The sequence below is a fragment of the Neolamprologus multifasciatus genome, chromosome 11, assembly GCF_963576455.1.
Source record: "Neolamprologus multifasciatus chromosome 11, fNeoMul1.2, whole genome shotgun sequence".
Lineage (NCBI taxonomy): Eukaryota > Metazoa > Chordata > Actinopteri > Cichliformes > Cichlidae > Neolamprologus > Neolamprologus multifasciatus.
In genome coordinates this window covers 12286955-12307901 of record NC_140449.1, presented here as the reverse complement: position 1 = coordinate 12307901, position 20947 = coordinate 12286955, and the positions used below count along the sequence as shown (strand labels likewise).

Genomic DNA, 20947 nt, shown 5'->3' with positions numbered 1-20947 from the left:
AGCAATCATAAATCAGTTGAAGGGTTAAAAAAGAAGGATATTCAAGTTTTGAATGGAAACGTCAGAGTCCTGATCTTACACTGACTGATGATGTGACAGGACCTGAAACAGAGAGGTTCAGTTAATACAGCCCATAATTATTAATGAACTGAAACTGTATTGTAGAATTGGTTTTCTCATCTTTGTCTAAGTCTCATAAAGAGCTACAGGAGACATCTGAGGTTTGCCAAGTTTTAAAAAGTGAGCGATTATTTCATGTTTTCTACACTTGAAAGAGCGCAAGATGATTAGTTTTATATCAGTCTATAACTGTGACTTACAGTGTTTAGACCATATGAGTAATAAAATGAGGTCTGATCATTTTATTCCTCAAAAATTGTAATTGTATCAAATCTACCTTTAGTTACCCTCCTTTATTCAGCCTGTGTGACAGCAGCCTGTCAAAGACACCAGCTACTCTCCCTCCTCCATGATGAAGCGACTCCCTCTGTTGGGCTCTGCTCAATAAGCAATCATGGCAAGTTGCTCTTAGTCTCACCTGACAGAAAGGTGAGACACAGAGAGTCCATCAGCTTTCTTTAGTCTGTGAGTGCATGCAGTATGTCTGGCTATGTAATCCATGCTTTCCTATTTTGTTTTTGAGACCAAATCTCCAAGCATACCGATAACAAATGATTCTGGATTTTGATACTGCCCATTCCCACGTCTTATTATTTCCATGCATGTCAGAACTGATCTTTGTCTAGTTAATTGACAGGACATGCGCCTGTAACAGAGCAGGGTAGCTTAATGGCAAGAAAAAGCTCTGAGATGAAATATGTACACTATTAAAAACGTATATTTAAGTCTTGACATCTGTTACCAGGGACGGGAAACATAATCTGCACTTCTCTCTTTTAAAGAAACACGAGTTTTGAAACTCCAACAGCCCTCTTTTATCTTTAATTATAAAATATTTTTTATATATGTCTAATCCCATGCTTCACTCTGTGGGTCAGTAGTATTAATACAAATACAGTCGTCGCCTCCACCCACATTTTCATATATGTAAAAAATATGTAAAAATCTTTTATATTTACCATATGAAGGAGTTTGTGTGTATGTGAGTGCATGTTTTCATGTTTTCTTCACACCTGCATCTCTGCATCTGGCTGTCTTTTATGAATATGTCAGCCAGTTGTGTTTCCCCTCATAGGGCCAAGGGTTTTGTCACCGTAGTGACCGTGCTTCTTTTGATCTTCTGATGTATGAGACTAGCAACCTTTCACACACGCACATCCACACACGCACACACACATCCACACACAATGAATACACGCAAATAGAGTCCTTTATTCTCATTTATATACAAACTCTCTGCAATCACACATACACCCTGTCAGATCAATAATGAAGGTGTATTGTTGCCCTGCTATAGAGGCCTCTCCTATTCTGTGCTCCCCGCCTCCCTCTTTTCTCCTTGGTCACCCTTTTCTTCCCCCTTTGTCACCCTTCTCTCCTCCTCCTCCTCCTCCTTCTCTCTTTCTCCACAATTTTCTTTCCTTTTTCTTGGTTTTCTTTCGTTCGTTCCCTCTTGTGCTCTCCCACTTCTCTTCTCTCGCCTCATCTCCTCACTCTCCTGTCCCTCTTTGGTAGATGAAAGCACAGATCAGCTCCAGCCTTTGAAGTGGCAGAGACTGGCACCCTCCCACTGGTTAAGCAGGAGGAGGAGGGGAGCAGAGGTTTTAGGAGAAAGGGCAGGAGATGAGAGGAGTTACAAGGAGAGAGAAGAGGAGTGGAAAGGGATGGGAAGAAGGGTTGAAGAGAGGTTTTAATTGAGAGGATGAGAGGAGCTGGCGCCGAGGTAGGAGACGGAAGAAGGATGGAAAAGAGAGAGGGGAGGTCTGGGCTAAGATCCTAACCCAAATGATGTCATTCACACTTTGCCATGGCAACCTGAGGAATGCCTTTTCAAAACCTCAAGCCTGACCAAGGGTGAAGGGTGGGGAGGAGCAATAGCGTATACTCCCCGTTCCTGAAGAAAAAGCATTGAGGTTCTCAACATAAACCTAGTTAATGCTGCTTTCAGTGAGTCAAAGCCTCAGTAATATCTGCCCAGACAACAAAGACAGATCAGAAAACTGCACAAGTCTTCTACAAACGCACTCTGAGGTCAATCATTCAGAATTTTATCAAAATGCAAACATTAACATGGTGAAACTAGCTGCAGTGTGCACATGCGGTACCATTGAAAGAATAGTAAGCTGTCTGATCTTCCTTGAAAGTCTCTAAATGTAGTGGTGGGCTGATCACACTAATCTCTGGGTTGAATTAAGCAGCTAAAGAGAAAATACTTCACCCATGAAAAAAAAAAAGTTTACAGATTTAAAATTGGCGAGCCTCCTTTGTTAACCATTCAGTCATCTCCGTGCACTTCTACACTGCTTCCAGCACTCGGGTTAGTTTTAGATTGCTTCATGGGAGTCCTACTCTGAACACTTACCACATACCCATCTGATATTAGCATGGACCTCAGGCTTGTGCAGAGAGAGCACATTATCTGGATCTCTGGCTAAGATCCAGAGAAGAGTCTGCAGTTCTGAGCACAAAGGTGTATTGTGTTTTGGTTTTGTTATTTAAAATGGCTTGTACACCATACATTTGTCCCCCGGGATCAGATCATCAGCAGTGACTTTCAATACGATATCTTGAGGTGTCAGAGGGAGGACTTTTGCCACAAACACAGTGAATTCCAGTGGCCAGAAAACCACATTTTAAGTTTTGTTGTTGCTCAGTCCTGATCAGCACTATTGTTGCCAACCACTCACTCTGCTCATGAAGTTTGGCTCCCTGCAGCTTTGTCATTTTCCCCAAACAGAAATTCAAGTTGAAGGGCTGCATTTCTGCAGAAATCAGTGCAGAATCAAAACTGTAAGAGGACAGAGTGGGACAGACAGCACAGCAGGAGCAATGGAAGCATCCTAGTGGAACACAATTGATCAAATGCAAAGGGAGGAGTGGCCAGACTTTTATTTGAAGCACAAGAGTTTTTGATTACAACTCCTGATTGTTTCTTGCTGCACACTAAAGACAGTTAGCACAGGATTAAATGAAGGCAGCGGAAACTCTTAGACTCACCTTTTGAAATCATTTAGTTGTTTATTTAATCTGAACAAAAACAACAACAACAATAATCTTTGGGTTGAGTTGTGTTGAGTTGTGAGTGAGTCTACCGCTAAAGGAACTGCAGATGATTGTCTTCTTTCTGATGAGTTCTTCTGTTTGTTTGTTTTCTTAAATAATGGAAAGCACACAGATTCCACACAGCAAACATCCCACATGTTGGTGTAAGCAGAGTGTGAGGCTAATGCGATACTGTAATCTAAAACCAATTATTTTATTTTCCGCTGTTCTCTGTGCAGCTGTGTCAATTTGAGGCTGTTAAGAGTGCAAGGATTTAATGAGTAACCAAACTCTAAAGTTTGTCCTAAAACTTTTATGGACCCAATTTATGTTTTCCAGATCCACAAACTTTCAAGGGTTTCCGAGGCCTCTGGGAAATGTGTTAATTAGGTTAATTATGTAGGTTTTAATTAACTAAGAGGGGTGGGTGGGCTTCTTCTGGCCTGGCTGTCAGGTTGCCCCCAAAGACACCTGGGAGTAAGAGGAGGGGGGAGGGGGGTGATAAGAGGGGGAGAGCAGGAGTAAATTATAGACAGCCTAGAGGGGCCTGGGCAGATTGGATGTTTTCATCAAGTCTTAATTATCATATATAGATGTATGTTTGTACAGAATTGTGAGAATCATTATTTATACACTTGTATATGTTTTTTAATTGTCTTACTACAGAGCACATAAAATATCTATTTAATAAGCACAGGTTCATGTGGGCTGAAATTGGGATGTAAAGTTTTATTATGTTTGCAGAGCAGAAATAAATGTAGTAGTCTAATTACTAATTCAGTCCACTCAGTACCATGCTGCGTGGCTGCACCTGTTTCATTGCTCAGCATGCTTAAGAACCCTGATCTCTTTTATTGTAATTGTTTCTTTGATTAAGCTGTTTGCGCTCATCACCGGCTAATTATCACTGGATAGATAGCATGCCAGTAATACTACTCTTTTTTTATGTTTCCCCATCACAGGTATCACACTGATGTCACTGGCCTGGCTGCTGATATCCTTCAAGAGATCTCTGAATCCTAAAAGCTTTGAGAGCATTCAGCCGTGCCTCCATATGACTTTCATCATTTCAAATTGGATCAGTGGCAGTAACAAATATTAGTGTGTCACTAAAATGTCTTGACAGGGCAATCAAAACATGCATCCAGTGTTCATCAAACTTCACAGGATTACAGCATGAGTGTTAATTTGGACTGTCATTGGCATCACAACACTGACCTCCGAGTGTGTCAACACACCTCGTGTCATCAGCAGTGACAGAATATTAGATCACGCATGCTGTCACGAGTCATAGATTTCTACTTTGTAATAACATGAAGCTAATGGCGACATCTACAAACTCTTTTTTTGTTGGTATTCCAGCACTAAAAAGGAAGTTGTTCTGTTTACTTTTAGCAGACTAGTGCCGTGAAAAACCATTAATACCAAAGTGGTTCACCACATCCACTGAGTTGTGCATAAATCATCCATCTTTGCTTTTACACAAGTTAGGTCATATCATTCTAATTAAATCATTTTCCTGTTCCAGTGTATACCTGATCTCTGCCTACTGTTACATTCCCAATTGTTTTAACTGGATATAATTACTTTGCATAATTAAATATACCATTACTGAGAAGTGTTTGAATTTAAAATGAAAGAATGACACTTAAATGTTCTAAGAAGCTGGATGAAGTCGGGTTAAATAGGTGAGGTAGAGGTCATGTTAGAAAGATTACGCTTAGTCATGGAATATGTCCTTAAGCTACCTCAGCTGTCCATGTACCACCATCCTAGACATCCACACGTGGACACCACCAGCAGGCCTTTAGTTCACAGCACACTGAATTTTCTGCAACTTTGACTCATGGCATTAAAGCTGGACCCAACTTGCCACTGTACACAGTTTAAGTAGATTTCAACAGTCTCAGTGAACACACAGCAGGTGGACTGCTGGCACATCAGTTTCTCCTCACCTTCCCGTCAATAAGTGTGTAAAACTAATGCAGCAGACCAGAGGTGTCAAACTCATTTTACATGGTGGGCCACATGCAGCCCACTTTGATCTTAAGTGGGCCGGACCACTGAAACTGCCCTTCCTGTCAGTGTAAAGAAGTTGCACTACACATTTAATCTCTGAGATACTGTAATATAAGAAAATGCAATGTCAACAGCACATTTACATGAAGTCCAACTGTTTGGGTTTAAATTCACAGAGAATGCCCCCCATTTCATTTCACTGTGGAGCCTTTGTAAACAACGAAAATCTTTTAGTCTAGTACGCGGGAGGTCTGTCAGCAGGAAAAACGAAAATGTATTAAATAGTTAGGTCCAAGGTTTATGCCCTTCTACAATTTCCAAAGCTGTCTGGTGGGCCAAATGTTTGTCTGTCAGGCCAATTCTTGGCCCCAGGCCTTATGTTTGATACCCCTGCTCCCTGAAACGACTCCAAGTGTTATTAGTGTCTCATGTTAATCCTTGATTTGAGTAGAAATGAGACTTAAAGGCATACAGTTGAAATGACAGTCCATTTTATTGTTTCAGAACACAGCAGGCTACAGCAACCAGCTCCTCTCACTACCCCACCCACTTACAGCAGACCAATAGGAGCCCTCCTCCACCCCTGTCCTTTCAGACACTCCCACCCAGCTAGGTCAGCTACACCCCCTTTGGAACAGCAGAGACATCAGTGTCTCCCTTTAAAGCAAGAAAATAGCTTGATATTTGGACCATGATTTCCAATTCATGTTTTTATACAAAAGCTACACAATGTTACACTTGATCATCAGAATACAATTCAACTGATTAACTTTAGTGTTTGGACACCATTTAAAATGTGATCAGATCCTTTACTTGGATGGAGCATTACCACTAAAAAAAATAAAATAAAATAAAAATAATAACTCAACACTACCAGAGACTGAAAATACAAGGGACTGCAAAAACAAGAGATAAGTATCATAATTCAGAATAATGGAAAAAGCAAGCTAGATTCAGTTGTACCATTACAGACTTAAGGAAAACGGAATAAAAAAGTAAAAATAAAGTAAAAATGAAAAAAAAAAAAATACATTAAAAGGGATTTGAAAACTAATTATTGAAAAATCTGTGTGTCATGTCAGGATTTGAGGTCAGCCCCCATCAGGCTGAAACCAGAACCAAACCGCACTAAAATCTAGTTTGTCCCAATGGAGTCCCCGTAGACGGGAAACTCTGCTTGCTGTTGTTGAGTCATCTTCAGGCACTTCTGAAACCTCGCCTCCTCCATATGGGCGAATCACGATGCAGGTTCATCCAGATCACATGATACAGCTGCAAGGGGAGAGCAGAGGAGAAATGAGCGGTGGGAGGAGGCATGGCAGGCATTGGGTGAAGGACCACACATACAGATCAAATACTAGTCAAAGTAACTTCACAGACACCACATCACACAGCTTTGTAATTTGGAGCAGTCTGAACATGCAGCAGGCACAAGGAGTAAACCGACACTTCCCCCAGTCCTCGGGCTCTTTATCCAGAAGCTGACATAAGGCCACAGAGTTGGGGGTACCAAGTAAATCTTACCTAGTAGAAAGTGTAGTGTAATGTTGGTCTTGGTATTTACAGGTCGGTATCAAACCAGGCCAGTTGGTTTGAGTCGCCAGGTGGCAGGCCCTCTATCAGTTCCTGGGCATGTCCCAGGTCAGGCAGCCCTTCTACAGGGGGGTAGTCCTGGCCAGGGTGGTGCCCTCCACCCAAGTCATGATCCATCATGGGTTCCATACCCATTGTGTCCCCTCCGTAACCCCCCGAATGGAAAGAACGGTAACTTGGGTCTGGTGGAGGAGGAATGGATGGAGGAGACGCAGGTGAAGCAGAGCAGTTGTTAGAAGCAAGTTAACAAACCAAGCTGACACACAGTAGTATGATCACTGAAATGTAACACTGCAAATCAACACAGCACACGGTCAACCCTCCAGCAGACCAAATCAAACCACAGCTGTTAACTCTTATTTCAGCTAAACTTGTGCTTCAGGTCACTGTTTAGTTGTTTCCACCAACAGGAATGCATCTGCAGTAGCCAGGGCCTTTTCTAAATCTATCAACATCAAGTCTGTTTTCATTTGGCTGACGAAGAGTCAATTAAAGCTGTTACTGCTGGAGAATTGGAGAGCAGTGCAAATTAAAACCAACGCCAGCTTGCCCTCTAGCCTACTGATCGGCACAGTGTCCAAAATCCTGGACACCGGTAATAATTAAAGAGATGGTCTGATCTTCAGCCAGGTCAGGATTAAAGACCATTTTGAACAATTTGACTGAAGCAGTAACACACTTATGTCTTTCTGGAACATGCTGAGGAATCACTTAGTGCAGACTGGAACATTTAAGTGGATCCTTAAATTTAAAAACTCCTAGAAGCTTCTGTAACAGCACCAACCTACATCTGATGTCTCCTGAAGTTGTTTATAATAAAGCTGCACAACACTGAGGAGGAACATGAACTGTTTTTAGTTTGCTAATATCTAACAGTAGACCTCCTTCAGGTCATGCATCATCATCTCAGTTGGGTCAAGATGAAACACTCAAACACTGAGTGTCAGCTCATTAGAAGATCTCGACCCCGAGTAGATCTTTAGAGAAGTTGTTGGTCAAGTGGTTTACTTCATTCAGTCATATTTTCAAGTTCATTAGTGACACACAAATTTGTAATAGCTGTGTCAGATTGCGTATCTGTAATTTTGACTCTGATGAAGATCAGATCACATTTTTGATAAGATGAGTATATCAACTTAATAATAAATTAAGCCCACAGATGTACAAAGACTTCCAAAGAAGGCATTTAGAGCATCCCCAGTTTGATAATTAGCTCAACTGTTTTTATCTTGACTGCAGTAATAGTTGGGAAGCCTTTGTCTTCTGCTTTGCTTGCAAGTGTCAAATGAGTGACTTACCTTCTGGTCTGTAGCCCAGAGGCTCGCCCTGAGCTCCGATATCCAAACCCAGATCTGCTGTCTGCAGAGCAACACATGGCAAACATTTGACAAAGTTTCAATTACACAAACTCTTGTGCATGTCTTTGTAACTGACTACACAATGTAAATAAGCATTACGCAGTTTGTGTAAAAGTGTGTCGCACCTCGTTCCAGGCCATTGGTTCTGTCCTGAAGAGCGAGCTGGTGAGTTCTACAGAGAGGCGCTTCTTGTAGTCTTGAGGTTTGTCCTCTGACATACGGAACAAAACTGCTGCTGCGTATGTGGCTGAGAAAGATGGAAGCATGACGGCTTAGCCAACACATTTTTAGCTTTTAAAAACAAAAGCACTTAAAACAGCCATAATACAGCTATCAGGGTTAACAAAAGAGACTAGGTATTACCCATGACTAGAAAGTTTATTCAGCTAGCGTTCTCCGCATCATTTAGAGGCAATATAATGAAGTTGTCACCATAAATATAACTGTTTTAAGAGCAAGCTTGGCTCCTACTTAGATTCTTCAACAATGTGCTGCAACACAAGCCCACAGTGCGTCTCTGCATGATAGCAGATGAGCCTGGAATGTCACAGAGTTACTGAACAAAAAGCAGCAGCTACATTGAACTGCTAGAGCTGCAAATTTTCAAGATGCCACTTTAGGTCCACATCACACTAAAGAGTCTTCCAGGAAAACACAAACAATTATTTCCAAGTGCCAGCGTGTTATCCAATTAAATCCCCTCATTGCACAGTTAGACTGGCACTTCTGAACATCTGCATAGTTAAATGCAGCTATTATGGGACTGATAGCGTTGTGTAAATGAGTGTTTTGGGTACATACCAACTCCTTCATTGCGGCTGTGCAATAGCTCTGTGAGTGGAGCAGTGGCTCCCTCAGCTTCGATGGCCTCAGCGGCCTCTTTATCCTGAGCGAGCTCACACAGGACGCCTGCTGCTACACGCTGGATGTTCTCAATGGGAGAATACAGCAGCTGCACACAAACACAGACCAACAGCTTAGTGAAAAAAATAAATAAATAAATACTGAGCCTCCACAGATGCAGCCTCATGACACTATAATTTGTTCCCTCTGGAGAACCACCTCATGCATCCACCCAAACAACTTCTATCTGGGATCATTTTTCTAACCCAGTTCCCCTGTTTAATCCAGACAAGCTTCAAACAAATTAATCTCAATACTAAAAATATCATCCGTAATCTTGGATAAATTATATTGTTTTACTTTTTGAGGTTAAATCTGCAGACTGACCTGTACAAAGAGCGGAATGGTGTTGAGTCCTCTGATGACTATTCTGTTGTGGACATCTCTGGCCAGGATGTGAAGTGCTCCTGTACACCCTTCCACAATCTCCTCCATACGTACTCCCTCCTAATAAACAAACAGCGTAAGATCAGTGCACTTGCAGCATCTCTCTCTACAGACTTCTTAGTAGACCGGGTAGTACTGAGAACTACTGCTCTCTCAGTGAATTCCAGGCACCATGGACTGGTATTTATTAAAGCTGTGTGAATTCATTGAAATGATGAGAGTATGTGCGCTCTTACCACAAACTGCTGCTGTGTGCCCCCCATGCTGGTGCGTCTTTGTGTGTCTTGATGTGCTCTGACCAGCAGCTGAACCAGTCTGGGGATGGCGCCCTGCTCCCTCAAAGGGGCGTGGTTTGCAGGGCAGAGAGCCAGGTTACGGATCAGACCAACTGTAGCCTGACAGAAGAACACAGTTATGTGTCATTTAACCACAATTTTAATGTCACTCTCAGGTTACCCATTAGCCACCCATAATCCAGAACCATACAGAAAACTTTTGTCTTGATGTATATTTGTAGACAGATTTACTGAAAAATATTATTTCAACTTATTTTCTCATCTTAAAGTCAATTATTAAACAAGCTGATTGCACTTGAACAAAAAAATCTTATTTTCTTGTCTATCAGTACATGTAATATACCAGTGGAAATGACTGACATGTTTATGACAGCCTACAATATTCAGCTCATTATTTTAGCATCAAAACGTAGTTAAGAGTGAAGTGATTTTCACTGCACTAAATGAAGAGCAGCATGAGTGGCTGGCATTATGAAGAGCAGCTTACAGAGTGCTGCTGCCAAGTCTCTCTGTGTGTACCTTGATGAGTGGCCAGTGTGATGGCGGGTGCAGTAATTTGACGACTACAGGCAGGCCATAGTGCAGTCTGACAGCGTTCTGTGCCATCTCAGCATCCTGGTGTCGAGAGGTGAGGTGACGCAGGGCACAAATAGCTGGCTCGGTGATGTCTTCTCTGTCTCCAGCCCGAAGCACCGTGCGAACCAACGCCTCAATGCCTCCAACCTAGAGAGGAACAAATAAGGTGGCAGATTGTGAATGCAGCAGAAAATCTGGGCCTATAATTTAAATACTGATTTAAAACTAAATTTTTATATATATATTTTTTTTAAAATGAGAAAAACTGCTAGTTAAAACACATCACTTTGTATTATAGAAATTTTACATTTTCCTTTGCAAAAAATAAATGAAGTGCTCACCTGGCACACCATCATCTTGTTCTTGTAGTTGTTGCAGGTCAGATTAGACAAGATGCCAGCCGCACAGGTCACCACGTTAATGTCATCACTGCCAAGCAGCTGCACCAGAGTTCCTAGCAGACCCTCCATTCCCTCCTGGGTATAAGGATTGATAAATAGCATCAACAAAAAGTCACTTTAAATGTCTTCTGATGCATTTCGCAGCCTGAAACTAATGATTAACACACAGGTACTGGTAATGGGGCAGCTTGCCTCACCTGTTTGGTGGCAGCATCTGACAAGTTCCTGAGAGTCCAGAGACAGTTCTGGACCAGTCTCTGGCTGGGATCTGTCAGGTGGAGTCCCAGAGCCTGCATGCCTCCTAACAGAAGGAAATCAAGGGCACATAGTGTTTACATACGCAAGGTAAGAAAATACATTTCAAAATGAATCAACTTTGTGGTGTTGAGTTTTCTGTACTGCAAGTTTAAAAACATACCAGCCTCTACAATGGCAGGCTTGTTACTGGAGCACACCGACAGAACCTTGAGGACACGGCTTGTGGTCCACAACAGCTTCTCATAGGTATAAGTTCTCATGATGTTGACGAGTGCCTGGGGGCCACCACTGGCCAGGATTATCAACTACACAAACAGAAAGCAAACAAATATGTTGATCTGAGTGTCAAATCCAGAGTAACACACTGCAGAGTGTTACTCGTACATAAGTCAGTTTCTTGCCTCAACAGGTTTCAACACACTAGCCCCCTCACCTTGCTTTCCTGGTTTCCATAGGCCAGTATTTGGAGACAGTCAGTGGTGATGGCCAGAAACTTGACATTGGTTTTGCTGAGCAGAGCCACCATTTTCTGTAGCCCGCCAGCTAAACGAACAGCCATCTTGGCGCCTTCCTGGTGCAGGAGAAGGTTGTGGAGGGTGGTGATGGCATAGAACAGGATAGAGTCCACTGGTGAACTGCAGAAGAGAAGATTACTCAATTACTGGAAAATTACTAACAGATATACAGATAAAGTTTCTCTGCTGTCCTTCCTCTCCACAGTCTCAGTGAACTGAGACAATTTCTTCATGTCAGCTTTGGCCAAAAATCATGGTGTGATGATTTCCTTGTCTCTGATCAAAACATTGCTCTGCTTCATGCACTGGTGAGCCAAAGTACAGCAGACAAATGTAGACCCAGAGAGGAAGGGGGAAAGTATGCCTCCACTCTCCTCCTACATACCCCAGCATTTTAACTAGAGCTGGTATTCCTCCTGACTTGAAGATAGCCAGCAGTCCCTCTCTGTGATGGGAAAGGTTGTGCAGTGTTCCTGCAGTGCAGCGAGCTGTTTCCACATCGTTTGTGTTCTGCATGGTCCTCACAATAGCAGATACCATCTGAGGTGAGCGCATAATAGCGTGGCGAGAAGCTTCTTTCTTTGAAAGCTGGTTAACCATCACTGCTGCTTTGTTTACTACAACCTGGAAGGGATGAAAACTAATATTAGCGAATCATATCAAAGAGGACAAAATTACTTCTGAGACAGTTCTGAGCCACAAACATATTCACCTGGTCCTCATCATTGAGAAGTTTGGTGAGCTCTGGTATTGCTCTTGTTGCCAGCTCAGCATCATCTTGATAGTTGATCAGATTGACCACAGCATGTTTGAGCATTTGTGACGGCTCTGCCAGCCTCTGGACATTGGTGGGGTTTGCTGCATCATACTGTGTAGAAGGGATCTGCATGCCCTCCTCAAGAGTCTCTGGGAACATTGCTGCACGAACCCGCTGGGCACGTGTCATGGCGTACTGACCATCTAGGTCTAAAAGCAAACAAGACCAGCTTTGTATGATTTGTCAAACAGGTCACCCGTGACCTTCCTTGAAAAGATCACCAGCATTATAACCTACCTTGTACTTGCTCTTGGGAGAAGTTCTGGTTGAAGCCCTGCTCCCACTCATACATGACCTGGTTGCTGTCAACATCATCTTCCTCAGGGTTGCCCTTCCCACTGAGGGATGGAGCAGTTGTGGTGGCCCCTGAGTGGATGCCTGAATCCAGGTAGGACTGTTGCTGCCAGTGACTGACTGCTGCCTTACGGTCTGGCTCCATGGCCATGTCTAGTTCCATCAGATCAGCTGGAAAGAGAAAAGCATGCATTCAACAAAAAGTCTATTCTGTAATTTCAAAGGATGTGTAGAGTTACAGACTTTAAGTGATTAATTCCAACTATCCAATTTTGTCAAAGGCTTGAGCTTTTCAAAGACATGGGTGACTTTAAAAGTAATAACAGTCGTGTGCTGATGTCACAGGGTGAGTGCATCAGCAATGGTTAATAGCCTCTGCAGTGAATAGATTTCTGTCCTACTATTATTTTCCAGTGTTTTCATAATTCAGTGTAGTAGGATTTACCAGTAAAAGACTCCTGAAGCATGAAGTTGGATTTTACATGTGCCCCAAGTTTCAAATTGAAATCAATAACTAATTCAATGTGCTTTAATGGCAACATAAATCTCTACCAAGCCAAGCTGTAACTTTGGTCTGCTGTAAAGTTTAATACACTGCATGTGTGACTGAGGAAGAAGCAAAGGGTGGGAACTTAATTAAGGGGGACTCAAACTCACCCTGGGAAGCCATGTTCCTTTCTCAAACCGTGGCTGACACAGCTTCCTGATCTGTAACAGGGGAAAAAAAAAAAAAAATCATTTCAGCTATTCAGCTACCTTCTCTACACCATTCACAGCCATTAAATCACCAACCATTTTACACTAAACACATATACAAGACCACAGCAGATGTAAACGCAGAGAAAAAAAAATTAGACTGAAATTAATAGAAGTTTTAAAAAAAAAAATAGAGTCTAGAGAAGTGACTTTCCAGTGCTTTCTTTCCCGTCTCCTCCCGTTCTTGGGTTTCCTCTTCCCTTTTAAGCCAGTCGTGCAAACAGCAACACACACAAGGCTACCATTAAATGTAGCTGCTACCAACTATTTAGGTGAGGAAGGACAGGGGAAGTAGAGCACTGGGTGGAGAAAGGAGGCAGGGGTGGGAGGGGGCATTCACATTCCTGCACTTGCTTTGAAGCTGGAAACGCTCTGCAGGAAAGTAAACACTGGCAATGGCAGGAGAAGGGTAGAGCAGGCAAACGGGGATTAATTTGGGGGGAAAAAGCACGGCAAACTGAGAGAGGCATTTTCAATTCATACTCGAAGATAAATGTTATGGCAGGAAAGCATAAAATGGAGACTGGGGAAAAGGCCTAAGAAAATATCTGCTAAAATGAGACATAAACAGGGGCTGTGTATCCATGGAGTCTCAAATCCTTTCATCAAATCCTTTCAAAAGTACACCTGTGGTTATGGAGCAGGAAAATGAGAGACCAAATCCCTTTCAAATCACCACATAAGTTCAGGCACGCTCTAATACCAGAGGTGCACAAAGCCATAAATTAATTCTGGTAAAGAAAGCACAGGTAGTTAAAACCATAGCATTTCCTCAACTACAGCTCAACTACATCAACAAAAATAGATAAACAAAGTCTTGTTACCACCAGAATCTCTTCCCCCTGGTGGCTAAAGAAGGCATGTTTAAGTCCCTTAGTGTTTGATTCACCCTCAGACCTGGAAGCTGTGTCCACATGAAGCACACCCTTCTCTCCTGCATGACTGAACATAGGCACTTCAATCTTTACACAACTGCAGATTTAGGTCAGTCAAACTAACAGTGCTAATCAAAGTAACCTATTTTTTCACAAAAAACATTTTAGATTTTCAAATTACTCAAATTGTGAGCAAGCTTTCCTTACAGCAAAAGGTGTGTGGCAGTTTTAGTTCTTGAAAAAAATGTTTTAAATGAATGCAAAAAATATTTGACAGTTTGCCTACTTATTTGTATTTTGTCAACTAATGTGACAGTCATATATGAAGGAAAGATTTTCTTTCTAGTTGTAGCTCATTTCTGCAGAGCATTAGGCGGCTTTAAGGTCTACTTCTGGGAGAAAATGTCATAACATTGTTATGAATGTACTACATTACAGAGAGATACAAATAATGTTTTAAAAACCATTACTGATACTAACAAATTGGCTATGACTGTGTCGTGGACACCAGCAAGAAGGTTAACACAACTCTCTGCTGAGTTAGAAAGTCACCTTCAAGTCTTTCTTCCTCTCAATGATCCCAGGCTAGAATTCATCATTTAATTACAATCCAATAACCACAGAATCAGCTGAGGAAAGACTAATGTTTTTGTCTGAATGATGCTACTTTCAGTGGACTAACCAACATACCATAGCTTGTTTTAAACCTTGAACTAAGATTCTTCTTGTTGATTACGATCTAATCTTTTAGGGGGCATCTCTCTCTCTCTCTCTCTCTCTCTCTCTGGTTTTGATTACAGGCCTGTGGACTGTATCTATCTGACAGCAGTAGAGAATTTGCCTTGTTTTTAATCAACTCTGTAGTCATCTAGATGTACACATATTTGTAGATTGTACTCTGTGTACAAGTGCCCAAAAGGTACATAATACACTCTGTATATACACTCTGCTAAAAAATACCTAGTTTAAAATCAAACAAGAAAAACAGCAACACATCACCATAAGCTTGAGTTTAATAGCTTTTCTTCCCAGCAAGTTATGCTAAAAAAAGATGACAAAAGGCCAAATGGAAGACAAATTCGCAGCAGTGGCAGACAAAAAAAGGCAGTCCAGTATGAATGCCAGTAAGTGTGTAGGAGTTGCTTGGGTTCAGTGGCTGCCAACATGCAAATATACTCAATGACAGTTAAACTACTGCTCTGAATTACTTTCCTCCTCAACCACACCACCTTAGCTCAGCTGTATCATTAAAACCTGATCTTGAGTCATGCTCCAAGACTGCTGCTTCTAACCACAAAGGCACCAACTCAAATTCACTGTTCACACGCCATCCTCCCGCCATTGTAGTCCTGCCCTCACATAACCCAGCTTGCTCCTAATGGGAGCCACATATCCCATACAAATCAGACATACAATCAAAGCACATAATGGAACAATTTATGATTCACACTGGTGGAAAAGTGGTTCTTTACATCTGGCTTTGGAAACTGAGCCAGCAGTTTTTTGTGATGGGCTAAACAAGCAAAGTCTGGCATTAAACTGTGGTTCACAAATGGCAGCCTTACCCTAAAGTAACTATAAAGAACAACAACAAAAAAAATCATTACAGTATGCGTTCCTAGATGTCAAACCGGCCACAAAAATCTGAACAGGTTTCTTTGAAGCCAGATGTGAAATCCAATATGTAGCCGTGCCTGGTGGAGTTGAAAGCCACAAAATTGAAACCAGATGACAAATAAGTGACACACTAGTCACCAGAGTCGGATGACTGTCTTGTGTAATATACAGTACGTATACAGAATAAATCCAGATCTATGTACCCCAAGAGAGCTGAAGGAACAGAGGAAGTTATATTCCATAAGTCTTCTAGGCAGATATCACAGAAAAGAGAACAGAAATATTGAGAATCGTGCGCTGGTAAGTTATGATAGGTTCCAGGTCAACATTCAAACAACAAGGTTTAGACTGCTGCAGCACAGGACTGATTTTGGGAACAGTGACTGTGACACTGTCCTGATAAATAGTGAGAAAACATGCTGCTCAAAAAGAGAAGCAACGTTCATTAATGTTTAAATGACATAACATAGTGAAATGTAACATTGTTTTAAGGAGCTGGCCAGAGAACCAACTGTTCCAACAGGCTGCCTCTAGTTACTGCAGAGAGAGAGTCTGAGTATCATCTGAGTATCCAAATAGATCTGAATGCCATATTGCTGAATTTTTATGGTGCATAAAAAAAATAAAGAAATAAGTGAAGGGAATTAAAGAACAAGTGTTCAAGAGACGACTTGATTTGTTTCACATGGCAGAACCTCGACTCTTTGAACCAGCGGGACGTCTCCACATGTAGCTCTTAATTGCACCGAAGGCATCTCAGTGAGGAAGAGGGACTAAGCCAGATGACTGACAGCGTTCACAAAGAAACCTAACCAACAAATAAATCAAGATGTGAGCCGCTAGTTAGTCCACGAAAGTCCACTGTGGCACCTTGTAAAATGTCACTAACAAAAACAAAAATATTTTTATGAACAATGAGAAAATTTCATCTGGTAATACCGGCGCTACGAACTCTACATGATTTATTCACACCCGGTTTCTTTGCTTCAGCATATTCATCAACCTTGCATGCCACTGAAACTCAGGTGTCCTACTTTTGCACTGATGTAAAGACTGACACAGTCAAAATGTGACTGAACATTTATTTACATAACATTGATCTAAACATCAAGTTTCTGTGCGTTGTAGTCAGAGCTTCTAGCCGTCCATGGGTGTTAGTACCTACTTGTTCCACATTTTATAACTGTTGGCCTTCGCTCTGTTGATAAAGTGCTGAGAGAACACACAGCCAAATGTAGTCCAAATTCAACGGGGAAAAGAACTGAAAAACTAGTAACAGATATTTGTTCATGTCCATTTAATTCAAGACCCTACTGTATACCGCTGCTCTCCATTTCACTGTTTAGGTCTTTACCTTGTCCCTGTGGTCTGGACTAGGGTATCAAGTTTAAAGACGCTACAATGAAGGGGCTGCAGTCCCCACAGTACACTGTACGAAAGGTATTTGCTTTCTCTTCACCAGTTCAGGCAACCAGAGCAGCTAGCAGTCACATCCTGTGATGGTGGGGCACCAACACAACCCATTTACTCTTTTTTTGTCACTGTCTGGAACCCTGTTCAGTCTATTTCAGTCTTAATTTGTGAAAAACTAAATAAACCAAATCATATCAATTTGTCCCCAACTGAAATTCAAAGCAGCCAATTAATCCCATTTCCTGTTCCCCAGGGGGGAACTTCAGGTGTGCTCAGAGGCCAGTGACATGATGTCATTAGAGGAAAGAAGAAAAAAAAAACATTCAGTTTTTTCTTGCTTCTGAAGGACAGTGGCTTTAATTTATTTCCCTGCCATTTAATAATCATACATAATTTCAACATGGAAATTTGTAGTTGTTGTATTTTCAAAGAAATGCCTTTCTTAAATACAAGACAACAAATTAGGCAAACCCATCTGACTCCTGCATATGCACTTATGTTAAAAAACAAACAAGTAAAACAAATAAAAAAAATAGTTCAATACATCCATATGTGTAAATGACCCAAACAAGCTGTATTATCGGCACAGGCAGAAAGATGGGAGCTGCCACGGGCTTAGCACATAATGTGCAGGGTCAGCAGCACTCACTGCTGCCTGCCAACAATGCAAGAATGCCTGCAGCCGCTGCAGGGCTTTTTCTGTGTATCACCGGCAAAATGATGGACGCCTATGGACAAACACGAAAAAATATCCATGGAATTTGGGTTACTTTCCCTATTGGTTCGTTTAATAGTTACCATCGCGATTCAAGCGGTAAAATAGGGAGCAGTGTGTACTTCCTCTCTTGAGAGTCTCATCACATACGCAAGTTTATGGAAAATTGATCAGTAATATTGTTTAAACGAGCGCGCTTAAGTCCACCTCAGACAAACACAAAGACCGGCAATGACAGACAGAAAAAGTACAGTATTAGGTCATGGCAATGCCACTGGAAAGGCTGTATAGTCAAGTGGATGACCTCAAAACCACTACCGCTCTCGTATGTAACCCACACCCACGTTTTTCAGCTTAAAATTTTCAGTGCGTCGTCAGAAGAAAATGTTGCTGACGAGATGACGGGTTTGTAAGATTTGTTCCGCTGTGTACTGGGTCGGGGATTTCACCGAGGGACCGCAGAAGTACACAAGGAGAGAAAACATTCGACAAATTCAAGAAAAACACATGAGGCATGCATTCAAAATAAAACCAGTTTAGTTTCACGTGAACGAAAGGAAAACATATCTGGAGCGGCTGGAGGGCACGACAACACCCTTTTGTGAGCAGTCTTTCTTGAGAAATTAAACCTCCATTAATGGTATGTAAACACACTTCCAAGCCAGCACCTGTGCCGCCTCCGCAGCGCACTGGACGGACAGCTTTTATTCCACAGAAGGCTGGGGAGCCGTTTTGTGTCGGGGAGGATGACGTCCCAACTTTTCCTCATTAAACACCCGCCTGAGCCTGTTCCTACCAGCTAAACTCTGGCACCCCGTTAAAACCTGAACACTTCAAGCAAATCTAATGAGAGCCGCTATCCAAAAAGGTCCAAGTGAGCGTGCTGCTGCCCCAACCCCTCTCCTCCTCCACAGCTGCTGGCTGCCCCTGACTTTCTTGCTCCAACACCACTGACTCAAATTTCACACTCTGGCTCCTCCTCGTCTTCCTCCCAAAGCACCACGGCTGGGAGGAATTTTTCGGTCTTTGTTTAAAAGGACGAGTGGAAAACACACTGGAGCCCACGACCTAAAATAAACTTTTTTAAACAATTTAAAATCGACTTATTTTTTTCTTAAAGAAAGACCACTCTACTAGAAATAAGCTCTACTTAACACCAGGTTTAAACCAAGTTTTTCGAAATACGCACTAAAACTTCAGACGAAACATCTGCGCTAACGTTTACGTGTTTCATACCCCGACTAACCGTCATTCGCAACTTTAACGAGTAACTTTACGCCATAAAACAACGGAATCCACCGTATACCGAGCTTTCAGCCCGGTTGCATCTTTATCTTCAGCTCAGTCTGTTAAAACTAAAGCAGCTGCACAAAACAAAAAACAAACGACCCACAGACGATACTCAACCCGAGCAAACATGAGTCAGAATAGTGGAATGTAGCCAACTAATAGTTAGGCTAACGTCTGCTAACGTTAACTACTAAAACACGCTAGGAAACGCCATAGTCGTTAACTCCCGAAATCCCACTTACGGTTTCCAAATAACTGGGCGGCAATTGATCCGTGGCGTAAATCTGGCTATTGTAAACAACTGCTTATAATGCCGTACACAAACCACGTGCTATTAAAGAGTCAACCAGTGTCGTCGGTAAAACAGTTATGTTCCCATTAGGCGGTGGCTGGCATATCCCCAATATATGCCGCGACGGGCTCGCTCGCTAGCTGCGGCGGCGGCAGCAGCAGCAGCAGCAGCATCCCCCGGCCGGTCCACACACAACAACAGTCCTCATTCCTGCTGGCATTCAGAAAAGACAGAAACTGAGTGGTGCCGATAGTTTGAATGTTGAAGCCTACCCTTGTCAACACAGCAAGTCCGTCCACTCGGGTCCTGGAGAGTAAAAAAATACTCTGAAATGGAAAAAGTCGAGGAAAAAATTGAAGCCGAGCGTCAGCGGGGAGCCCTCGTCCGCTCCCTCCACAGGCAACTGAAACTGACTTGGCCGGAAAAGCAGAGACTGGAAAATGTAAGATGGCGGCATGTTTATATAGACCGGAGAACACCTCGAGTGCGCGCATATCCTGCCGTGAGCTCGGATAAAGTAGAAACTGAAGCCATATTTTATCTTTATTTCGTCTGGCGTTTACGCACTTCTGTATATATTTACCAAGCTCGATAGCTACACGCGTTGGTTGTGATAAATACTTTATTTTTTAGGGTAAAGTTAGCCAAATTCAACATCTGCACGAGTATGAATACACAATGGAATGAAGTTCCGGCTGACTCGAAAAGGGAAATCCGATTCCTTTCCCCCGAGTTAAATCTCATGGACTCTGGAAACATAGGATAATTTCCTTTAGTGTACAAAGTCACACATTTGTCACCTTTGTCTATACAGACGGAGAAATGGAGGCCTTCATTGCTCTTACCATCACCATGTCCCTGCTCAAAAGACAAAAAAATGGAAAAATTGAGCAAACCAACTTAAAAAAAACCCCCAAAAAAACAACAACCGCACACACACACACACACACACACACACACACACACACACACAAAACAAATTAAATTAGACAAAATGACAAATTATAATTCAATATATGTTCAGAGAGACAACATCCGCATTTTGCCCAAGCCATTGTTGGTTTCTTTGCATTTTAAATAATGTCAGGAGACAAATTGTGGCAAATAAAACACACATTTAGACTAAGTAATGTAAAGAAAATGTCAGTGCGATGTTTTCTTAGTTTCCTTAACAAAATAATGTAAGATATATGTGACACGAGGTGCTGGCTTTGCTGTACTTTGCTGTAAACTAAATGCTCAACAAACAAGCTAATGTTTGTGGTCTTTCTTTTATGAAACTGCTTATGTCCCCGGGCAATAAAACAGAACTCACTGGGCAAGTTGAAACACCTCTCATTGGCTTTCCTGTGTTCTGTTCAGTGATGTCTGGAAGGCTCATGACTTGTTTGTGAATACCACCAAATCTCA

General features: G+C 42.1%; 2 protein-coding genes across 2 annotated transcripts in view; one reads left to right on the top strand and one right to left on the bottom strand.

Moving 5' to 3' along the window:
• The window catches only part of ulk4 (unc-51 like kinase 4), an 83011-nt gene extending 76765 nt beyond the window's left edge, over positions 1-6246 (top strand). The window contains exon 36 of the mRNA XM_085176488.1: positions 4125-6246. Within this exon, the coding sequence (XP_085032614.1) occupies positions 4125-4185 (61 nt within the window). The 3' untranslated portion in view covers positions 4186-6246. The remainder of the gene's footprint in view (positions 1-4124) is intronic.
• ctnnb1 (catenin (cadherin-associated protein), beta 1) lies at positions 5656-19985 on the bottom strand. Its single transcript, XM_085176485.1, has 17 exons — positions 19810-19985; positions 13237-13287; positions 12523-12750; positions 12181-12434; positions 11854-12092; positions 11387-11588; positions 11114-11258; positions 10893-10996; positions 10636-10770; positions 10238-10441; positions 9659-9817; positions 9363-9482; positions 8934-9084; positions 8258-8379; positions 8073-8133; positions 6706-6956; positions 5656-6453 (listed from the first exon to the last, which is right to left on the bottom strand). Exons 2-16 carry the CDS (start codon positions 13247-13249, stop codon positions 6742-6744), a joined length of 2352 nt encoding a protein of 783 aa, XP_085032611.1. The 5' UTR covers positions 13250-13287; positions 19810-19985; the 3' UTR covers positions 5656-6453; positions 6706-6741.
• Between the last annotated feature and the right edge of the window lie 962 nt (positions 19986-20947).

What these genes read in the sequence shown, in the direction of transcription:
- ctnnb1 (XM_085176485.1), bottom strand. An exon ending in CTCCCAAGAGCAAGTACAAG is followed by an intron (nt 12,435 to 12,522) that starts GTAGGTTATAAT and finishes GTTTGCTTTTAG; the next exon opens with ACCTAGATGGTCAGTACGCC. An exon ending in AACCAATGGCCTGGAACGAG is followed by an intron (nt 8,134 to 8,257) that starts GTGCGACACACT and finishes GTTGCTCTGCAG; the next exon opens with ACAGCAGATCTGGGTTTGGA.